This window comes from Cygnus atratus, chromosome 1, assembly GCF_013377495.2.
Source record: "Cygnus atratus isolate AKBS03 ecotype Queensland, Australia chromosome 1, CAtr_DNAZoo_HiC_assembly, whole genome shotgun sequence".
In the NCBI taxonomy this organism is placed as follows: Eukaryota; Metazoa; Chordata; class Aves; order Anseriformes; family Anatidae; genus Cygnus; species Cygnus atratus.
The window spans coordinates 88,709,347-88,731,333 of NC_066362.1; the positions used below are offsets into that span (position 1 = coordinate 88,709,347).

At 40.8% G+C, this 21,987-nt stretch overlaps 1 protein-coding gene across 13 annotated transcripts in view; it reads right to left on the reverse strand.

The window, feature by feature from the left end:
* Positions 1-1,487: 1,487 nt before the first annotated feature.
* Positions 1,488-21,987, reverse strand: part of EPHA3 (EPH receptor A3) — a 218,298-nt gene continuing 197,798 nt past the window's right edge. For all 13 annotated transcript variants that reach the window (XM_035540651.2, XM_035540652.2, XM_035540647.2 and 10 more), the window contains 3 exons: positions 20,976-21,169; positions 7,233-7,388; positions 1,488-5,812 (listed from right to left, as the gene is read on the reverse strand). In XM_035540651.2, coding sequence (XP_035396544.1) covers positions 5,707-5,812; positions 7,233-7,388; positions 20,976-21,169 — 456 coding nt within the window. In that variant the 3' untranslated portion in view covers positions 1,488-5,706. The remainder of the gene's footprint in view (positions 5,813-7,232; positions 7,389-20,975; positions 21,170-21,987) is intronic.

Sequence of the window (21,987 nt, forward strand, 5' to 3'; positions counted from 1 at the left end):
CCACTGGCTATTCTTAGAGGTCAGCAGACTGGAGAGGAGCAAAGATCATAGTGACCTTTAAAAAGGGGAGAGAAGCAGAGCCAGGCAATTTCAGACTAGGTGTGCTAACCTTGCAATACATTTCTATGCAGCTTGAGAATTACAAGGTCTTACGAAGCCAACTAAAATTTCCTGTCAAGAATAAACAGATCATGTCAAACCAGCCTAATTTATTTCTGTGATGGGATAATCTAAAAACAAGTAGATGTGATTTATCTTGTCTTTAGTAAGACTTCTGGTGCTGTCCCACATGACGTTGCCATGAGCTAACTGGGGAAATATGGGCTATTATGAAATCACTGTAATGTGAACGCATAGCGAGCTGAAAAATCTTACTAACTTACCGAGTACTTATCGTTTATCAGAGGTTCTCTGGCCGTCTGAAAAGCATAACAAAGAAGGCAAGAGAAGGCTCATCTCCACGTTTCACAGTTTGCATTAGTAACCAGCACGATGAGCACGTGTATGGTTATATGACGTGTGAATGAAACAAGGTTGAGAGAATTATTTCTCTTAGAAATATTTTAAAATTACAAGATTAAAATCCATTTTGAATTACACAAAAAAATTGGACTGAGGACTGAAAAAAGAACTGACAGCACACACAAATGGGGTATTACTGGTGAGGCAGTGATAGCTTGGAAAGGATCTGAGGAATTACAGGGGCTCACAAAATGAAGGGAAGCGTGGATATATGTATTAACAGGAGTGGTATATGTAAGACAGCAGAAGTAATTGCCTGACTTCGCTTGGCACTCCTAAAGCTTTTACTGGTTTAGATAGGTAGGTCTGGACATCATCCTTAAGAAGGAATGCAAAGTGGAAAAAAAAAGTCACTTAGACATTCTAAAAAAAAAAAAAAAGGTGTATCTGTATTTATGGAACTGATTATCAGCAATTTATCCACCCAGATTTGAGCTGAGATGGTGGTGGGCTGGAAGACATTTGCTCGTTCTGCCGCTGTTCATTTCAACATATCCTACTGTCATTTCAGAATTGGCTGTGAACACTAACACCATTTTACAGCAAATGCAACAGTTATAAAAGCATTAATATCCACTGTGTCGTTGGGGATATAATGCAAACACAATGCATCAGGTCAGGCTAAAGGGACAGACACAAGTCACCATAACACAACTGCTGGAGTGAAACCCATTTGCACTGCAAACAGTTTGCACACAGTATAGATGGGACCAACAGAGCTGTGTCCCTGTCCTGCAAGTCGAGCATTTAAATCCCTTCATTAGGATTTAAAATGACACCAGATGCACCCACTGCAGAACACCATGAGGCATGCTGCTGTTAAGAAGGAAAAGCGTGTTTCAATCCAGCTGTTGCCATTTAAAGTTAAGTCCAATTTTTGTCTGTATATTCTGGGTAGCTGCTTTCGGTGATTTCCCCCTTCTGCTAAAGATGCCAAGATGAAATGCCAAAACAAAACCCATATGTTTCATTCACATCCATAAAGTTTATCAACTTACACACTCCAGAACAGGTATATCATTCATTGTTTTGCACCGGTAAGCGCAGTAATATACAAAAGCATGCACAATCATTTATGGTACAGAAAGATCCTATAACTTGAAGAGTAAAGTAATTTTAACTGGTTTTGGCAAACATTCAAACCACTCATATTTTTCTGGGAAGATAATTCCTGAGATGCAGAGCTGAGTTGTATGTTGGCATTTTCAAAGATGCTGTACTTCAGTGAAGCATACAGAAACAACTCGGTAGGGACACAACAAAACAGGAGCAAAATATTATCTCACACAGATAGTCAGAGGCAAGAAATGATCATGGGGTTAAACTACCGTAAGCGGTGGGCTTTTTTATTTTGTTGAAAAGTACATCTATTACTGGATCCAACATAGTTATAAGATGAAAAGAGGTCCACTGGCAAGGGAAGAAAAAAAAGCTAAAGTTTGGAAATACTTGACACAACTGAAATAAATGACAGCTTTTTCAGTATCCCATAAGCAGGCTGTAGTAGACGATGCTTTCCTGTATCCATGGAGAAATAAAGTCTTTGACTGATGTAAGTCAGTTTAGCACAAATGCTGGTCTGTCTATTTAAAACCTGCACTACTTATTTATTTTAATAGATAATATAGGCAATATCTAGCTTTCACTCTGAACCCATGCTTTAACACTCAGAATTTATCCATATTTAATTACAATTTTATCACACTTTTCTAATCAAATAAATTTACTTTGTCTTCCAAGCAATCACCTCAGTATTCCAGTATGTAAAAAATACTTTCATTATGTTTATTATAAAAATATAAATGTTTCCACTACAAATCATTTTACATTAGTAAGAGGCCATCTACAATTGCACAATATATAAACTAAATGAGTAAGTAATGCTTTAAAATACAAGTTAAAGTAAATACATATTGCCAATCAAATCACATCTATACATTGCTTATTGAATGCTAAGTAACAGCACAAAACTAGATATGTTAACAGAAATAAATAAAATGGAAACTATATTTAAAGATACAAAACCAATAATATAGTATGACATTTTATGAGCAGTTGCATTTTGCTTGATGTCAATAACCAATGCGAGTCCTGTACAGGAAGATGGCCACACGAATTCTAGTATCTCTACTCCACAATGAAGAATTGTACACTGCTATGTATACATATGTACACGGGGAAAGGGAGTATAGGATGCTTGCAACAGAGGCCACTTACAGTACAAATCAGCTTTTGACGGGGAGAAATAACTAAATGTATTTTAAAACACTCTATACTCCTAAGAGCAAAGAAAAGCAAAATTGACTTTTTTTCCCAAGCATCAGTGGGATTTTTTTTGTTTTGTTTTATGCTGAGCATGCTCAAACAGCGGGCAAGGAACATGACGTGGTACTATGAGAAAATCGAGGATGGTTGGTGCAAAGTTTTCAGTCGTAACCTAAAACTCTAAGAACTGGTTCTGTGTTTTCAGAAGCATTTCTCAGATCTCTTCCCCCTACCCCAGCCCACTCTCCCCCACTCACCAGCATGAAGCTGAAGAGAAAAGTCACAAGGAAACTGTTACAAAATGCTGTCCCCACACATATTATCAGCAAATGGATTTTGGTGAATTTTTAAATTCACTGACAATGTCTGACAGTCTCAAACAGGAAAAGAAAGATTCTGAATGAGTTAAGTAACTGAAAATACAGCTTTTGTATTTAGCACGCTGTATGTCAAGATAGATTGGAGTAGACACGAAGTGTTCTTTACTGCTTAAGTGCTTCCTATTTTCTTCCATTTTTCATTTTTTATTTCAACTTACTTTAAAACCCATTCATTTTTCTTTCAGAAAACATTACTAAATATTATCCCGTGAGTGCATTTCAAATGCAATCCTTTACAGCACGTTCACTGTCCCTAATTTTGCTCTTATTTTAGTAATGTGTGATAAATTCTGTCTCTCTATATTTTATAAGTCTTGTACCCATGAAGAGCAATTTAAAAGCTGATTCAGCCACACAAATCCCAGGAACTGATTTCTCCCTTATTTATGTGCCCTATGCTGGCTACAAAGAGCTTCAAAAACAAGACCAACATGACAAAAACCACGGCTAGTTAGCTTCTTTTGCACACACAGCAGAAGGTGGCATGCCACACAGTCATCTGCCTCACCTACAGTCTTGGACTGCCAGGGACTCACTGGTACTCATCAGAGTCAGGTTTAAACTAAAGGATGGGGAGCTAGAAATCCAGGGTGGTTTAAAATAATGGCCAGAGCCTGACAACACATCAAGAGCATTAAGAAACTGGCACTGGAAGTGCCTCACACTGAGATTTAAACCATTCAATTTCAGTGGAAAGAGCTGTGTCTGCTCAGAGCCAGGACGGACATGCTCAGGAGCTTAAGAGCTCACTATTGGGAAGATGCTGAAGATGGGGGAGGACTCAAATCCCCTCCTGGAGGCCTATTTTTCCACTGGGAACTGTGAATGCTCTTCTATAGATATACTCTTTTCTGCTTTCTTTGAAGGAACCACACAGTTTACTCTTCTCTTTTAAAACACGACAGTCTGCCTCACTCCTTGACTCACCTTGTAGAAGGAAGAGCCATCCGTAACTACCTCCTGTGTGGAGCCTGGCGGTTTTGGTTACAGCAAGACACCTACCAGAGCACACCTGTGCAAAGACTGTAGCTTCTGGGCTCTCAAATCACCATGAGACAGGTTTTGAGCTTTTTAGCCCTGTTGAGACTGGGGTGGCTCTTGCCATGTGGTGCCAAGCACGTTCCCAAGGAACCTGAGCCAAAAAGCAAGGCCCCTGCAGGATCACAGCGGCTGGACAGAAGTATTCTGGATCAGACTTAGGCAAAATTACAGACCAAAGCCCCATTGCATGACCTTAAATCATCCTTGCCAGCTATCCAACTAACCTTGGCTGCAAATCACCATCTCAGTGGCTGTCTGCATGGTCATACAACTCCCAGTTACCAGCACTGGTGACAGAGCCCATGAGATGGAAGACAGAAATGGGTCGTTCCTCAGAAACCACCCTCAGTTCACTCAAGATGCACTCGCTCCTAACTCTTCTTATGTTTGCTAGGTACATCTCCCCCACCTGAACAGCATCTGTGAGCAGTGGTCCTTGCTGTGCCTGACATGAAACCAGGCCTTTGGGAAGTAACAAAATGTATGTGCCTGATAGGCCATTGATCAGGAGATCAAGGGGCACACAGTTCTGCCAGAATTCAAGCCCGGGTTAAAATACCACTCACTGCAATGGGAAGGAATCTCAGCAAGTCCAGATGCTTTGCCTAGTGTCAGAGCTGGAAAAAAAGACCATCTTTCTTTCCTTTTGTATTTCATATATGATACTGTGAACATAAAATATCTAGTAATTAACCCTCATACAATTTCTCAGATTAAACCAATGAAGTTTTGATAACATTTGGCACTTGGCAATAATACAGCCAGGTTAAGGTATTTAAGCATAAATATAAACAATAATTGAAAAACAGGAAATAAATAAGTCTTTTAAAAGTGAAGACTTTTTTTTTCTATTTAAATGAACACAATTAGGGAAGCTAACATAACGGTGAAAATCTTTCGTCAACTAACTGAAAGTCACTGCAAACTTTATTTCTGTATTCCTTTCTGAAGTTGAAATAGCATGTTACAATGACATTATAGTAAATATGGCCAGACAGGTTGTGAGGTATAGTCCTCTATTTTCCTTGCATTTTAAGAAATAAAATACCTGTTACAGATCTCTTCTGTATAAAAATACTGCAAGTCTTTCTTTCTTCTTGTTTGCTGTATAGATCAAATACACAGCTTTTGTGTCCTTGGGTTTTTCATGTTATTCAGTCACTTAATATTCAAATGGCTCTAGGTTTTAGTATCACTGTTTTTACTTGGAAGGATTTTTTTTTTTTAACATTTTTTTTCCTTTATGAAATTTACTATCTGCATTAACAGTCAGTTAAGAGCACCCACCCTTTAGGATTAACAGATAGAAAACAAGTTCGCTCCTATTTTAAGGCATTTATACTCAGTATTTGAGTGTCTTAGTGGGTTTGAAATTTCAACCATTATGTTTCCGGAGCTGTTGCAAAGAAGTCCTTTAAATGATTCCATTTATCAGCCGTCGCTTTTGCCCTTAGACGCAACTTTTCTTTTCTGTCCTCAGCAACACCATTTTGGTACCTTACACAGGAACAGGGCTGGTCTTTGTATGAGTTTCTAGAGCTTTGATACTGCTGACAATCTTCTTTTGAGGCCCCACAACGGTAACGCCAATTTTCTTCGTGTCCCTGGAAAAAAGAGAACACGCACCAGGTGAATGAGCATCCTGCCTCTGCACTTCCTAGAGCTGATGTGAGCAAACAGCAATCAACTTGCTCGTCTTTTATTGCTGTGTTGGATGCGCCTCCAGGTATGGCAATACAGCTGAAACACAAAACCTGGCATGAAGACTATTGAGAGCTATGAAATAGCAGGAGGCTGCAAAAAAAGTAAAATCTCATTTAGCCCTGTTGCGTTTGCTTCCCTGGAAGCAAGGACAACAAAGCAGTGTTTGCCACTGGCATACGCACTGGGGCTTAGGGGCGAGAGGCCCACTTCTGGGCCAGCTGTAATCTTGAGCCCCTCTACCTCCTCCATCCCCCTATCAGTCTGATTGTTCTTCCTGACCAGCGGGCATCTTGCCATTATGTGCTGAGCCCTCTGAACAATTGCCTCCACCCGGGTATCAGCGCTGGGATTAAACGGCTATATGGCCAAGCATCCAGGTCTATTGCTGTTTTTCACCCCTTATTTCTGCAGGCAGCCAGTTCTCTTTGTTCCTTGTGCAACACAGAAGTGGTTTAACACTTGCCAAGGGCTCATTAACCAGTGGCTCACAGGAAATTGGGCATTCCTGGAGGATTTCTGCACTGTCCCCAAAGGGTAATTGCCATAAAAACCCATTATCAGCCTTTTTATAGTTGCAATAATACACTAATTAACAGCATTGATGTGTTTAATTATCAACCCTGCAGCTGTTCGCTACTTCTTCATAACTGGTCCTGTATCCACTGAGCCCAATGGGGAGTCAGATTTTTCTGTTCAGTAAATCCATAACTGTACTTGATACCTTTTCAGGTGCAGAGAACATCAACACACTCTTCCTCATCACGCTGCATTTGAACATAATGAACTTTCAAGTTGTAAGTTTCCAAGCTTCGCTTGATTAAACATCAAAAGGGGAGGCAGGTGGGAATTTGGCCCCTGAATAATTATTAGTATGTAGGAGGAAAGATGCTACGTAGCGCTTGTTCTGTGTCACATGGGTTGATGGAATACGGGATGGGCAAAGAAAGAAAAGATCGGCACACACGCCAATTGTGGGGAAAGAACAGATAAATGGCAGATTATAAACAATGCACAAAGCAATTACTAAACTGTGAATGAAGGCAAGAAATGCTTGTGTACCAGACTATGCACAGTGCTACTGTACCAGAAGAAATTGCAATTTCCTTGACGTTAGTGAGAAAAAGGTATGGGACAGTGGCCTTCACAAAATCAACACAGGTTTCTTTCATGTGTATCACAACTACTACAGTTACCCCTTTAAACATAAGATTATTTTAGCTAAAAAATGTAAGCTGAGTATAAAAATGCCACTCATGCTTATTTAAATGTGTACCTCCAGTTGAAACTGGTAACGAGGGGCTGTGGTTATTTCAAACTTACTCTGTGGAAATCTTGGCTATTGTATCACAGGAGCTGTACTCCACGCCCGTGAAAATGTCTTTGCACTGTCCTGTCCGAAAACCATTGAGCCAATCACCTGTTGAGCGGAAGGCTGAAATATCAACGTTACTTTGGTCCAGGAGAAGATTTGATGGCCTGAAATGAAAAAGAATATGATGAAAGTTATGGATCAAGTACAAGTATAGATTTATTTTGTCTAAACTTATCACTGGCAGCAGTAAGAGCTTCCATGCTACATGCAGCTTTTCTGCTCGTCTGTGGAATTTATCTGCCACTGAGACCACATGCACTCATGCTGGCAGCTTTGACAAACACTGTGTAATCACCTCGTTTAAGAGCTCCAGCTTCTCATGCCCAGGTTTTAAATCACTGAAGCACCACCAATTCATGAAGCGCACCATTACATTACAATTTAATGTGTTTAAGCATTAGCAAAGACAAGCCTAATTTAGATTATGTTTATGTGATTCACCTAGTCCCAAACAACATACTAGCCAGTACAACAATGCGCACTCTACACTTCAAATTGAGTGTACTGGTAGAACTTACACATGTTCAGAGTACTGCAGCCCACTGAAAAATCTTAAGTGGTACTATTAAGTTAGAAGCACATAAAATAAGACACTAGGAGATCTTAAAAAAATTGTTGTCAAGTCTAAAAATGAAATGGTAAGTGAATTGTGAGACAAATGTAACCACAAAAGACTGGTATTCTGCAGCGTGCAGAGGCAGAAATGAGGTAATTTGTTATTACATACACGTAGCCAAATTGAAATGTAATTGCCTTGTCCAGTTTAAAGATGGTGCTCATTCTAAGACTGAAACTTCCATAAGGATATCATACAAATAATCTGAAAGTGTGAACTGAATTACCGCCTGCCTTTGAAATGAACTTGGTGCTCATGAAGGATGCTGAACTGACCTGACTTGCATCCAAGTTCTCTACTTAGAAAACAATCAAGAAATCAATAAGAAACAAAATCAAGTCAAGGAATCAAACAAAACACGTCTCCATGCTTCTTTGCCCATTTAAATATTTTTTCCATAAGTGTAAGTCTACCTAGAAGCTATTGGGAAGAAAACACCCTTCTGAAAATAAAAACAAAGCTCAAATATGTAATTTTCTAACAAGGAGGAATATATTGTAGCTGACCCTGCACTTTGCATATTGCATACAGCAGCACTGGCTGCTCCTAAAATTGATCCAGAAAATCAGTTCTGTCGTGTATGAGGGCTCTTGTTTTCGTAGTCTTGTGAGCCTATGATGGCATCAAAGTTAAAAATAAAGGTCAGTCCTTCTCTGTAATGTCACACGAGTCAGTCTCAACCTCACCTTGTTTTAGCCATCTAGAAACACAGTGGCTATGCCCGGGTAGCTTTCTGAACTATTTGCTGCAGTCCATGGAGAGATGCACACATTTCCAGGCAGGGGATTCGTCCACTCTGCAAAAGGCCTTCCCGGGAGGCTGCTTGGATGAGACATCCAGCTCTCTGTCCTCAGCAGCCTCTCCTCACTGACCTGCTCTTTTTTTTTTTTTTTTTTTTTTTTGTGGTAAGGAAGCCCCTGAATAGCAATGCAATCAGTAACTTCTTTCTGCTGACAAGACACCTTACTAATTCCAATTTCCTTTCTCTCTCAGTGCTAATTAGTACAATAATGGCTTCCTCGACTAGTCAGATGCTATTAGAGACATCTACTCTATTTCTACATTTATTTCCTCCACTGACACACACATGCCAATACCAGGCAACTTTTTAGCCCCCATTCAGAAATATGCATGCTCCATTTTAAGTCAAATATAGAATCACAGAATCATTAAGGTTGCAAAAGACCTCCAAGATCATCTGGTCCAACCATCACCCTGCCACCAATATCATCCACTAAACCATGTCCCTAAGCACCATGTCCAACCTTTCCTTAAACACCCCCAGGGACGGTGACTCCACCACCTCCCTGGGCAACCCATACTCTATAAGTACCTTATAGGTGTCTTGTCGCAGGCTTAAACCTAAGCATGTGCTTAGCTGTCATTTCCTGATGCTGCTACTCATGAGCACAGGAGACTGACCTAGAAGATTATCACTACAATTTTACAGACTGTTTTCTGCCCATGGTTCTAGTGAATATCACCTGAAAAATAATTTGACTACAACAGCTAAATCCATCTGAAATTACTTTTGTCACTGGAAAAAAATGAAAATGAGAAGTGGTTAGACTAACGTATTTGAAGATCATGATGATGCAGAGTAGCGAGTAGGTTACAGCTCTGGTACTGGAGAACTGATCTGGAGTGTAAAACACCCTCTTCACCCTAAACCCAACCCATTTCTGAGCACTGGAAAAAGGCAAAGGGAGAGCTTGTAAAGGCCTCAAGGAGAACCAAATGTTTAAATACCAGTGAATTTAAACTTCCTTAAGAAGCCTAGAAAATCCAAACAAAGCTTTTCTATCCCAATTCAAGTCTTTACTAGGTTTCATTGGGATCAGTAGCACTGGAATAACATAGTCTGGCAGTAGATCTGACTCGCACTGGGATAAGAAAAATGCCACATCAGTGACACTGAGACTTTTACCTTTCACCTTGGATGAAAAGAATAATGCAGCCTTGCGATACAGCAGCTCCTGGAATTGGCTACATATTAAACAGCTCTTGATGTTTTGCCAACCCTTTCCATCAGCTGATTTCTTGGAGGGCCAGGAAATGATTTTAACACCTGCTTCCCTTCCAGGATGACATGACATGCCTGAAGAGCTCATCAGGTGGTTGAAAATCTTAGCTTCCAAATCACAAAAGGACACGCTCTGCTGCAGATCGAGCCCCAGCCTTCACCAGGTCTCAGAGCAGGGCTGTCGCTGCTTGGGCACCTTTCCTCACTCCTTGCTCCTCAGAGACCAGCCAAGGACAGGGGCTGCTGCTTCCTGCAAGGGACTTTGGGGTTGAGAGGTCCTGCACCTCTACTGCTGCAGACAACTGCAGCCACTGACACTAACTGCAGACCCCACGTCCTAGGAGCAGTGGTGGGTGGAAAGGAAGGTGACAGAAGACATCAGAAGCCTGCTCTGCCCCCCAAAACCCTAAAGCAGGGAAAATGTGGCAAGCAACACAGAACCAAAGACTGAGCTGAGGACAGATGATATAGTACACTTCATGTTACTGTTCTCATGCTAACACCAGATCTTATTAGGCACCTACATGATAGGCAGCTTTAAACACCCTCCAATTTAAGGCTCAGGTTGGATAATCAGGCCCAAGATATTTTTATTCAGTAGCTGTAAAACCTGCATCTCCCCGACTACTGTTTGCCCCACAAAAAGCCAATGCTTTTTATTTATAGTTTTCTGGATATAGTGTCTGGAATCCCAAGACATTTATTAAGAGTATTTATGATGTGTTCTTAATGATAAAGCATGGAGATTTATTTTTTTTTCAGCCCAGTATGCCTTTTCAACTTAAATCTATTAAAATAAGGCCTGACACAAGAATCATTAATTGAAAAAAAAAAAAAAAGGCATAAACAAGTTGAAATAGAACAGGTCACCAGGATTAGGAATTAGAGTAGCCCGAAAGAGCTTTCATGTTTATTACTTGGATCAAAGTATCATCAGGACAAAAAATACGACCTAATTTTAATGTAAGTGACCTCAGAATAACCAGCACTGTAAAGTATCATTTTTCTCCTTGCAGAATTCCAAACAAAAATTAGTTACTTTCCTCCTCAGAGAGGACATCTGGACAGTTTATCAATGAACAGGAATTTGTCTCACAGCAAAGAGCCTGTGATGTCTCCTTGCATGCACCAAGGGAAGGCTGGGCTTTCAGAGCATCTGCACACATTGGTGTTTTTTTCCCCTGACCCAGCCCCTAGACAGAAGGTCTGAACATGAAATTTATGGGCTGGGTGATGTGCGCCATGAGCTCACACTTTACCAGACAAATTAGATGGGTTGCAATCCGTGCAGCTGTAAACGACGTCCTGCAGGGTTCCACCTGATCTTTTACAGCTTTTCATAAATCAGTACCTACTAGCTTCAGAAGAGAGTCATTAAAAAGAAATCATGGAAATTACATGTTTGCTCAGGGGAAGTGAAATAGAACATTTCCCTCTGTCTTGTCTTTTCTCTTCCCCCCCCCCCCCCCCTTTTTTTAAACTCTCTTTATTTTGTTTCTTTGACCAACTATGATATACCCCATTGTGTTATCTTTCAACAGAACAGAAAGACTTCCTATCCTGTCCATCCCAACTGTGTGTCTATCTACAGAGTTGTATTTACTGACATGTGGTGGCCTGAAAAAAAAATCAGCCAGACTTGGGTTAGAGAGACAAATTTAACGGTGAGATGCCAGTTGCAAAATGTTCTGTTGCTGAAAGCTTTCTCTAGATGTGCCCATTATATTAACAGTTGGAATTAACCTTTGAATCATTCGCAGCAGCAAGGAGCGCTATACTTTGTTAACATTAGCACAGCTTTTTGTCACAACTCTGGGGAAACGTTTGTTGCACCATATAACAAAGACTGCATAAAACATCATTAGAGCCCTCCTGGTACAACCTCCTCTCTAGACCCCTGCTGTATGGCTAGAAAGGGATACATTAACTTGTAAAATTTGAGAACCACGATAAAATACAAGCAAAATGTTCCATCACTTCTGCATGAAGGGAGGCATTCTGCGAATGCACAGAGGACATCTGCACGCATGAGCCTAGTCTTCATGTTGTAGCTCTTTCCTTCCTCCAAACAACACAACAACACAACACAAACCAAAGCCAGCTTTAAATTCTGGACTTCCCCTTCCATAGTCAGATTTGTTTAAAAGGGAAAACATCTAGAAAATAAAGTAATTTCCTGTGGCAAACTTTAGATAATTATAAGATGATTTCGTAAAGTGAAATTGCTCCATGGGGAGGGAAGCAGGCTTGAGCACAAATGCTACGTGCTTTATAATTATGACAATCTGAAGTGCAGAATTCTGGTCTAGCAATAAGGATATCTCCTATTTCAATAATAACAAGAAAACACACAAAAATGAACAGCTGGCGCACACGGCAAAATCTACTTTTATCTTCTACAACAGAATCATCAGTACACCAGCGTGACAACAGGAGACCAGGAAATAAATGACATGTTGAGGAGAAGTAGAGACCTCATGTTTACTTGGCTGTCCCTACAAGTTAAGGTAAGCATCTCTGGAGTTCCACCTCTTCATGCCCATTTTTGTAGTACCTGTAGCAAAATTTGTTACTTAGTCCCTAAAATACAATTCAGGTCTTAGGGAGGTCCATTTGCTTTTTCTCAGGAGGGCTCATATCATGTTTGCACAGTTTGACAGGAAGCAGGCTGTGACTCCTCTTTGAAGTGAAAAGAGAGCTGGAGAAATAAAGAGGGGTAATACAAATAATCAACAGAGGAAAAGAATGCAAGTCAGGCTGCTGGCTTGTAGCAAAATGATATGTCTCTCTAAATGTCACACTGGACTTATTTTCTAGCTCTGTGCTGTCCACTGGCAAAAGACCTGCCACAGTTTCCTCCAGGATAACAAGCCAATAAAATTTCATCTGCCCCAGATGTCAGCCCTCCAGTCTTTCATACTCCTCTGGCTGCCCCTCAGAACATGGTTTTCAAGTGGCTTCTATCTTTTTTAGAATCCTGGGGATGGGAATAATTCATATGCCTGGGTGTAACAATGCTCCTCTATTCACTTTTTTTCTCACCAAAACCAGTGAAGGCAAAAAATACCAGTGTGGTGCTGAAAGGCTTTTCTCTTTCCCATAAAACAGCTTAAGCTGTACTTTTAAGCAGCAGAAGTAATGTCACACAGACATTTCCTGGGATTCAGAGCTGGCCCAGAGATGGACCCTTAACAACAACCAGTCATTATTGTTCGGACAGTCTAGGGGCTTTTCAAAAGGGGGAGAAAAAAATGCCTTAGAGAGCTTTTAAAATGCTTTTTCTGGCTCTTTGTGTCTACCATTTGGTGTATATGACCTGCCCTTATATCCCACATTTAGCTGTGCTGTGAATTTCTGCTGACATCCACTATGGCCCTTGCTGCCGGCTTCGTGCCATTTCTTCGGCATTCTCATTCTCCAGCATTGCCATTAACACTAACGAGGGCTTCACATAGTAAACCCAATGCATTGAGCTGAGAACAGCCGAACAAAATTCCGCAGAAGCACAAGCAACAGCACATGCTCAAAATAAGGTCACACGCTGATCTGTCCACATTTAAATTCTAACTACATAACTCAGCCTGCTGCAAAATTCGTGTCTGAGTTGCATCAGCAGCATCAAGCTAGAGGTGCGATAGATGTTAGATAGATAGATAGATAGATAGATAGGTGTTTTACTGTATGTGTGAACAGTGAGCCCTCACAATTCTTAATTTGGAAGGAACAGTGGTTCATTCATGTCTACCTCAGGCATTAGTCAGATGAAGATACTTTTTTTCTGTCTCTAACATGATAAACAACTGAAGTTCCTAAAGTCTCTTCAGTTTAACGCCTGAATTCCACATGCAACCCAAATTATGATTAGACATCAGCAAGTACTGATTTGAACACAATCTGACATTTTTCTGTGTGATTTGTAGTTTAGCTTCCCCCCCATCCATAAATTCAGTGTTTTGTGTTTAACAGACTTTTGAAAGAGAGCTATCATACCGGGGTTACAGAATATGGATTCTTTTAGAGCTTTTTAGGTCACAGACTATATTGTTGCTGTATTTTGAGTGTGGCTAAAAATTTTTCGTGGACTTCTGTTACGGGGCATTCAGCCAAACCCAGATCCTGTTTGTAATACCTAGACAAGTACAGAGCCAAAGCCCTCTCTGAAATGCTCAGAATGAAGCCGACAGCTCCATCCTTCAATCCAAATGTTCCTAACAGGGAGAAGCAAGTAAGCAATATGACAGCAGGTCAGCAATATATTTAAAGCACCTAAAACCATCCAACCTGAATGGCAGAAAAAAGAAACTTTTCAATAAAATGTTCAGCCAACACAAACAGTAGTTTTGTTGCAAGTATTACTGTAAAAACAGGCCCAGAACTATGCTGCAAAATTGAGCAGACTGAATTTTTGTTTTGACCTGTTTGCTGCTCCTACTGAGCTTAATTTTCATAAATATCCTCTCAAGCTATCACACTAGAGTTTCCAGAAAATCATCAGGTTTTAAGTGGAAACAAGCTTTGTGAGAAAAAAACTTCAAATTTTTAATTGCAAATGATGGCTCTGTATGTTTAAGAACAAACACGCTTCACACCAGCGAGAATGCCACAATGAGGGCCAACAACGCCAATTTTCTGATGTTAACGCTTACAATCAGGTACTCACAAATAACAAATAGGTCAAAAGCTGCTAAAGAAATTACTCCAGTGAATAATTCAAGCAAGACTTCAAACTCAGGAAAATCAGGATAGGGATGTAAACAACTTGTTAACACATGAAAGTATGTATGAGGAATTATTCACACACATTTTCCAACACTTTCAGATTTTCATCAGGAAGGCCATCTGACCTTGGCCTCTTGAATTTCCTGGACTATATTAAAAGAATTTCAACTATGCTTCTTCTGAAAATAATAAGCTTTTCTCTTTCTTTTTAGCTCGAGATTTAACAATACCAGCAGAACTCATATTTTAAATGGAGAACTCCTAATATGTACAAGAGATCTGAAACCAAATCTACCTTCTATGCTGAAGTGCACTCCAGAAATGCTTTTTTTTAATATATTTATATATATATATATATATATCCATCATCAGACATGCTGCTTCCTCTTCACAGGACTGCAACTTGGAAAATAATGTAAGATGTGAAATTGTCTAATAGTACTGGATATACAGTCGTATACCTCCTCTGTACCACTGAGCAATGGCCAGTTTCTTCCTTTTTTTTTTTTTTTTTTTTTTTGTCAAGGCAGTGGAGTTACACGGACGCACCTACATATTTTGCAAACTTCAGTTTCAGAGCCTCACATTAAATTATAAAAGGTTTTATATGTGTATCACCATTGTCATTCATAAACACAAATAACTTCTAATTGCATATTCATTATTTAAAGCAAGAATAACCTGACTGAGCTTTATGAAGTACCTTTGAATATCTATATTCTGGAATATCTATATTCTGGAATTTTTATTTAAGTTCTACCCATGGAAAAGTTGCATAGTAGGAAGTTGCAAGCAGGATTTGACACTGACTTTCACTTTACCAAAAGGTTGTAGGAAAAAAAATGCACAAATACAGAAGCAAATGAAGTATTTGTCTGCATGGACTCCTTCCCAATTTTGAAATCAATCACAGACCTGGTAGAAATTCAGAATTTCTGAATAATATGTGTTGGAATTAGAACATTTTTCAATTTTTTGAAAAGTGACTTCAGTTGGCTCCTGCATCACAGATATGAATGAACACAGCACCAAGTTCACCACTGCAGCTACAGGAAGGCTGCCATAATACCTGGGCTGCCTGAATCCCATATCAGAACCCTTATACCTAAATGTCACACCATCTTCTAACAGCATAATTCACTTTGGGGGCACAGAAATGCTTTAAATATAATTCTAAATATACACCATATTTTAAGCAATCTTTTTCAAATGGCTGGGTAACGTAGAGTAAGCTTCATATACCTGAAATTATAATATACACTGTAACTCTAGAGCCATCATGTGTATATACATACACACACATGAGAAATGCTTTGTTCAGAAACCAATTGGAAATAATAAGAGAAAAAAGTTTAAATAGATAAAGACACCAAAGAGGTACGAGTCCATTTAAGAGTTGTAGTGTACACCAGATATTTTTCAGTTGTGTGACTGTTGGGTTATATTTTTTTTTCCACACAGCTGAAACGAAAACTACTAATTCCTTGTAGATCACAGCTTCACCAACTGGTTAGCAGGTGGGTGAAGTGACTCTGTCTCTCCTATTCAAGTTTAGAAAAATTTCCATCTGCTTTGTATCTGCATGAAATGTTCACAAATGTGAAGCAATACACAGCGGACTGAAAAATAATAAGCTCGAGAAGAAAAATAATAAAACTGATCAGAGCTGGAGGAACTATGAACTCACTTCCACCCTAAAGATATCCAAACAATCTAAAGACTCTGTTATAAAAATGAACATATTGCTTAGAAAACAAGAAAGAACAGCAAGACATAAATCAAATAAAAATATCACGCGGTTGTGGCTTAGAAAACTGCATGAGTTGTACAACTCAGTGTGTAACACATTCTGCTTCTACAGTCATTTACAGAGCTGGATAATTCAAGGCTGCCTGAAGGACACAAAACACCCACGTGTCCGTAACCAGTGCAGGCCTTGTTAGGAAGAACTCAAGGCGGCCACCTAATTAAAAGGTGGATGTTGACAGACAAGAAAGCAATCAGCCATATTCTATACCTTGCAAGGAGTAGGAAAGGGATTTTCAAGTGAATTCGAGATGAAGCACAACATGAGGAAAAGGTATCATGAAACATTCGCTGCGCTAGGATTACAAAAAGATTCTTTTGAAGCAAGGTTCACAAGCACATAGCAAGGTCTGCAAAGAGATAATCAATAAGGATAGAAACATCCTCTCGGGTATCAAGAAATTATTAGATGCCATGGAGTGGCCAGAAGGGATAGAAAACCAAAAAGGAAATGCAGCAGTGAAGGCTTTGACTCCTCTCCTGTATTCCTACGAGATATTAGTATAAAATGTGCTGGGGCTGTGGCCTTGGCATCAGACATACAGCTGAGCACATCCCTCAGTTGCAGGCAGTTAAAAGCAGTGTACCAGAGAACAGGGATATCCTATGTACCTCCAGAAACGTGCTTGCAAGTAGGACACAACACTGCTGTGACTATTTTAAATAAACATCAACTTGAAAATCTGTAAGAAGAGACAGACTTCGCCTCTGCAACAGACATCATCAGGTTAAACATTTTTCCTGACCAAGTACATTCTGAACACCTAGGAACATGTGTTGGGCATAAAGCTCTAGCATTCTTCCAGTAGCAGCACAGACATGGGTAAAAGAGAGCTGGGACCTCCATAATTTAGATTAATTGCTTATTTTGGGTATGGGGAAAGGTGCAGGGGGAATACTACAGCCTCAAATAACAACTGACAGCAGTAAGGGAAGGAGGGAAGAGAATAAAAACCACCTTTGACGTTCCCCTCAGAAACATGCATCAGCCTGCCACCAGGAGCATTTTGCTCGGAGCTCACCTAAAGCAGCTGTGAGAAGTCCCCTCGAGCAGCACGCACAGCATCGCAGCAGGACAGGGCCACCACCACTGCTGCCCGTGCCAGTAAAACGGATCACAACATTGGAGCAAAGACGGCAAGGCAGGAGAGAGCAATGCTGCAGTGCTCCTGTGCACTACTTGGACCAAATTTAGGCCTTGCAAAGGATATCAGCTTTTACTTGCTCTGAACTGGTAACTGGAAATGACAGTTAATATTTTCCACTCTGCTGTGGTTCAGCTCCCTCATTGCGAGGACAATAATCAGGGAACATTTTGGTGTTGTTTGACTGGTTTCTACAATCAAAATCCCAAACCAAAATGGTAGTTGTGATTCCCTGCTCCCCTAATCCAGCAAACTGCTCCAGTATATCCCTGCAAAATAACTATAGAACCATAGAATATCCTGAGTTGGAAGGGACCCATAAGGATCATCAAGTCCAACTCCTGGCACCGCACAGGTCTGCCCAAAGTTTAGACCATGTGACTAAGTGCACAGTCCAATCGCTTCTTAAATTCAGACAGGCTTGGTGCAGTGACTACTTCACTGGGGAGCCTGTTCCAGTGTGCGACCACCCTCTCGGTGAAGAACCTCTTCCTGATGTCCAGCCTAAACTTACCCCGCCTCAACACTGTTCCCACGGGTCCTGTCACTGGTGATAACGGAGAATAGCTCACCTGCCTCTCCACTCCCCCTCACGAGGAAGTTGTAGACTGCAATGAGGTCCCCCCTCAGCCTCCTCTTCTCCAGGCTGAACAGGCCCAGTGCCCTCAGCCGCTCCTCATACATCTTCCCCTCTAGGCCCTTCACCATCTTTGTCGCCCTCCTCTGGACACTCTCCAACAGTTTAATGTCCTTCTTGTACTGTGGTGCCCAGAACTGCACACAGTACTAGAGGTGAGGCCACACCAGTGCAGAGTAGAGCGGGACAATCACTTCCCTCGACCGACTAGTGATGCCGTGCTTGATGCACCCCAGGATACGGTTGGCCTTCCTGGCTGCCAGGGCGCACTGCTGGCTCATATTCAACTTGCTGTCAACCACAACCCCCAGATCCCTCTCTGCAGGGCTACTCTCCAGTGTCTCGTCGCCCAGTCTGTACGTATAGCCAGGGTTGCCCCGTCCCAGGTGCAGGACCCGGCACTTGCTTTTGTTAAACTTCATGTGGTTGGTGATCGCCCAGCTCTCCAATCTGTCCAGATCTCTCTGCAAGGCCTTTCCACCCTCATCTGAGTCCACAACTCCTCCAAGTTCGGTGTCGTCAGCAAGTTTGCTCAAAACACCTTCTAGTCCTACATCCAAATCATTTATAAAAACATTGAAGAGGACTGGCCCTAAAATGGAGCCTTGAGGGACACCACTAGTGACCATCCGCCAGCCAGATGTGGCCCCATTTACCACAACCCTTTGAGCCCTGCCCGTCAGCCAATTGCTCACCCATCATATGATGTTTTTGTTTAGCTGTATGCGGGACATTTTGTCCAGTAGGATCCTATGGGAAACCGTGTCAAAAGCTTTGCTGAAGTCCAAAAAGATCACATCAGCTGGTTTCCCTTGATCGACTAGATGGGTGATCTTATAAAAAGAAATCAAATTTGTTAGGCAGGACCTACCCCTCGTGAACCCATGTTGGCTGGGACCAATGACTGCATTGTCCCCAAGGTGTGCTTCAATAACTTCAAGGATCATCCTTCTCCATAATTTTACCAGGCACTGACGTTAGACTGACAGGCCTGTAATCGCTAGGGTCTTCTTTCTTACCCTTCTTGAAAATTGGCACAACATTTGCCAACTTCCAGTCCAATGGGACCTCCCCAGATTCCCAAGATTGTTGAAAAATAATTGAGAGAGGTCCCGCAATGACATCAGCCAGCTCTCTGAGCACCCTGGGATGAATCCCATCCGGACCCATGGACTTGTATGGATCCAGGTGGAGCAGCAAATCCCGCACATGTTCAGGGTTGGCTGGGAGTTTGTCCAATTATTTGCACCAATCATTTCCCAAATGGGGGTGCAAGATGTTTAGAAGAAATCTGCTTGACTGAGAAGACAATGCTTAAGGAACTTTGATTTTATCCAAGCAGTCACCTAGCAGGAAACAGAAATAACTGCCCTGCTAAGCATGTTGGTTTAACGTATGTTAAATGCTTACCAGTTAAATTATTAAATATAATTACCGTGCAAGCAGCCTTCCCTCATTATATATTTCTAGTAGCAAAGCCCATCAACATAGCTGCCTTCCTCCTCCCACCTCTGCTTTCCTTCTGATGCCTCTGGTGTGGCAGCAGGAGGCGATGAGGATGGCCAGCCTCTAGCTCAGGATGCAGCACAATGCTGGATATGGGAAAAAGAAGGCAAGGCCTACGCAATCTGCCCAGCAGCCCAAGGCCTAGTGCAGCTCTCCACGCCGCACTGCCTTACCTCTGTTTCCCTCTGCACTTTCCCATTAGACTGCTGTGACAAGAAATGAGCTGTGCCAGACATAAAGGTCTGGGAGGAGTTTTGTTGCCTTCATTTGGAAAGCTTGCCTCATGGCAGACTCTGGTCTGTCCCCTGACACAGCCCTTCAAGTCCTGGATCTGAAGCAGCAGAACAGATGTGTGCGTTTCCCCCAACTCTGTCTGCTTTGAGGATGGAGGATTTTTTTCGCTAGTATTTGTGCTAAAAATAATCTTACATCCCTTCAGATCACTGAAGTAGAAGTACATTTTGTGCATTATACAAACCAATTTACTTAAACCAAACCAAAGCTCTTATTTCACCACATCCTCATTACGTCCTTAGGTGTCAACACACTCTTCATTTTCTCTCAACGATATAATTCTTATCTCATCATAGAGATGTTCCAGAGTGTGTTGAATAACCAGGATTATAAATGAATGTTGTTAATGCAATTAGGAATATTGCAAGGGTTGGAAACGAATTCCTAGCTAAGGCATTTATCAAACAAGGAATGTAACTGCATTTTTAATTTTGTCAGTCCTACTAAAAACAAAAAGATTATTCATATGATTAAACTTAAGGTGACTTGTCAGAGCAAAGTGTAAGAGTGTATGATATGTTTGGACCTGATTCAGAACAATACTTAGGAACATGGCTAGCTGTGACCTATGAAACACTAAGCACTTAAAGGACAACATAAGATCAGAAAAGGAAAAAGAAAGATTACATGATGACATCTTTCATCTGTGTCTCTCTCACAAACCTCTGCTCAGCCTTATGATGGGTTTCACAACCATAACATACCAGCTTCACAAAATTTGAATACGTTTTAGTACACCATTAATACAAATAACAGCAATAATAAAATAATATTGAATAATTCTCCAAACTGGACAATTAGAAAGCTTCCTGTAGCCTTCAAGATTGCAAATAGCTATGGTTAGAAGTTGAAGAAGTGGGTGAAGAAATTAAACAAATTGTAATTATGGAAGATGAAGAAATCATAGACATTTAGTCATGTGTAATGTAAAATCTAATATGTCACCTTGCTGCTGCGTTGGTGATTATTTTCAGACTGCTGGGATTACGGATCAGCTTATCCAGGATGCTGACAATCTGCTCGAACTTGGGTCTGTTGTTTCTGTCTTTCTGCCAGCAGTCCAGCATCAGCTGATACAAGGCAGCTGGGCAGTCCATAGGAGGTGGCAAGCGGTACCCTTCATCAACAGCCTTAATTACCTGCACAAGGATAAAAGTTTTTGAGAACTTGGAGGCACTTAAATCAACTTGTTTTTATCAGTTCTGTGAACCACATTAACGTGGACATTCTGTGTTTAAACAAATGTGTTTATTCACTAATTGTCTTGCAGTGCAATGCTCTTGGTTTATCTGCAAAGTAAACCAGGCAGTAAATTAGGCATACAAAAAGGGCTGTAGGAAAGTTAAGATACAGTATGTGACTTCGAGGAAGTTCAGAGTCTAAAAAAGATCTCCAAAAGCTCACATTTGATTGAACTAACTCTGTAAATAAAAGCTATAGTTAGTAAGCTGCCTGCTTAACTATGCCAAACTTCAAAAGGTCTTGAATGTCACTGATCCTTAGCAACACGTGTCCCACACTCTCCAGTGGACACTGCATGCTGCAGAAGACCAGCCAACCTTCTCAAGGGAGTTCCTGCACTGCAATGTAGGAAGTCAGTTACAAAAGTGAGGCTGTAATTAATCTCACAGTGTCAGAAAATACTTTAAAAACTTACCATGAGGTAACTATGTACTTCCTACTAGGAAGTAGCCCCATTTTCTTTGTCATTTATCTAGATGCAGAGTCAATGAGATCAAAACCATCATTTGACAAAACAAAATTTAGCCCAGTATTTACACTGCTATGAAACTTTTTTAATACAAGCTTTTCACAAGAGTATAATGCCTCTTGATCAGTTGTACTATATCTTTTGCACCATGAGTCAAAAAAAAAAAACATTCTAAGTAGAAAATGATAAAGGACTATTTTGTTATCTTTTCTGCTTTATCTGGATCAGTTAATCAAAAAAGCAGGG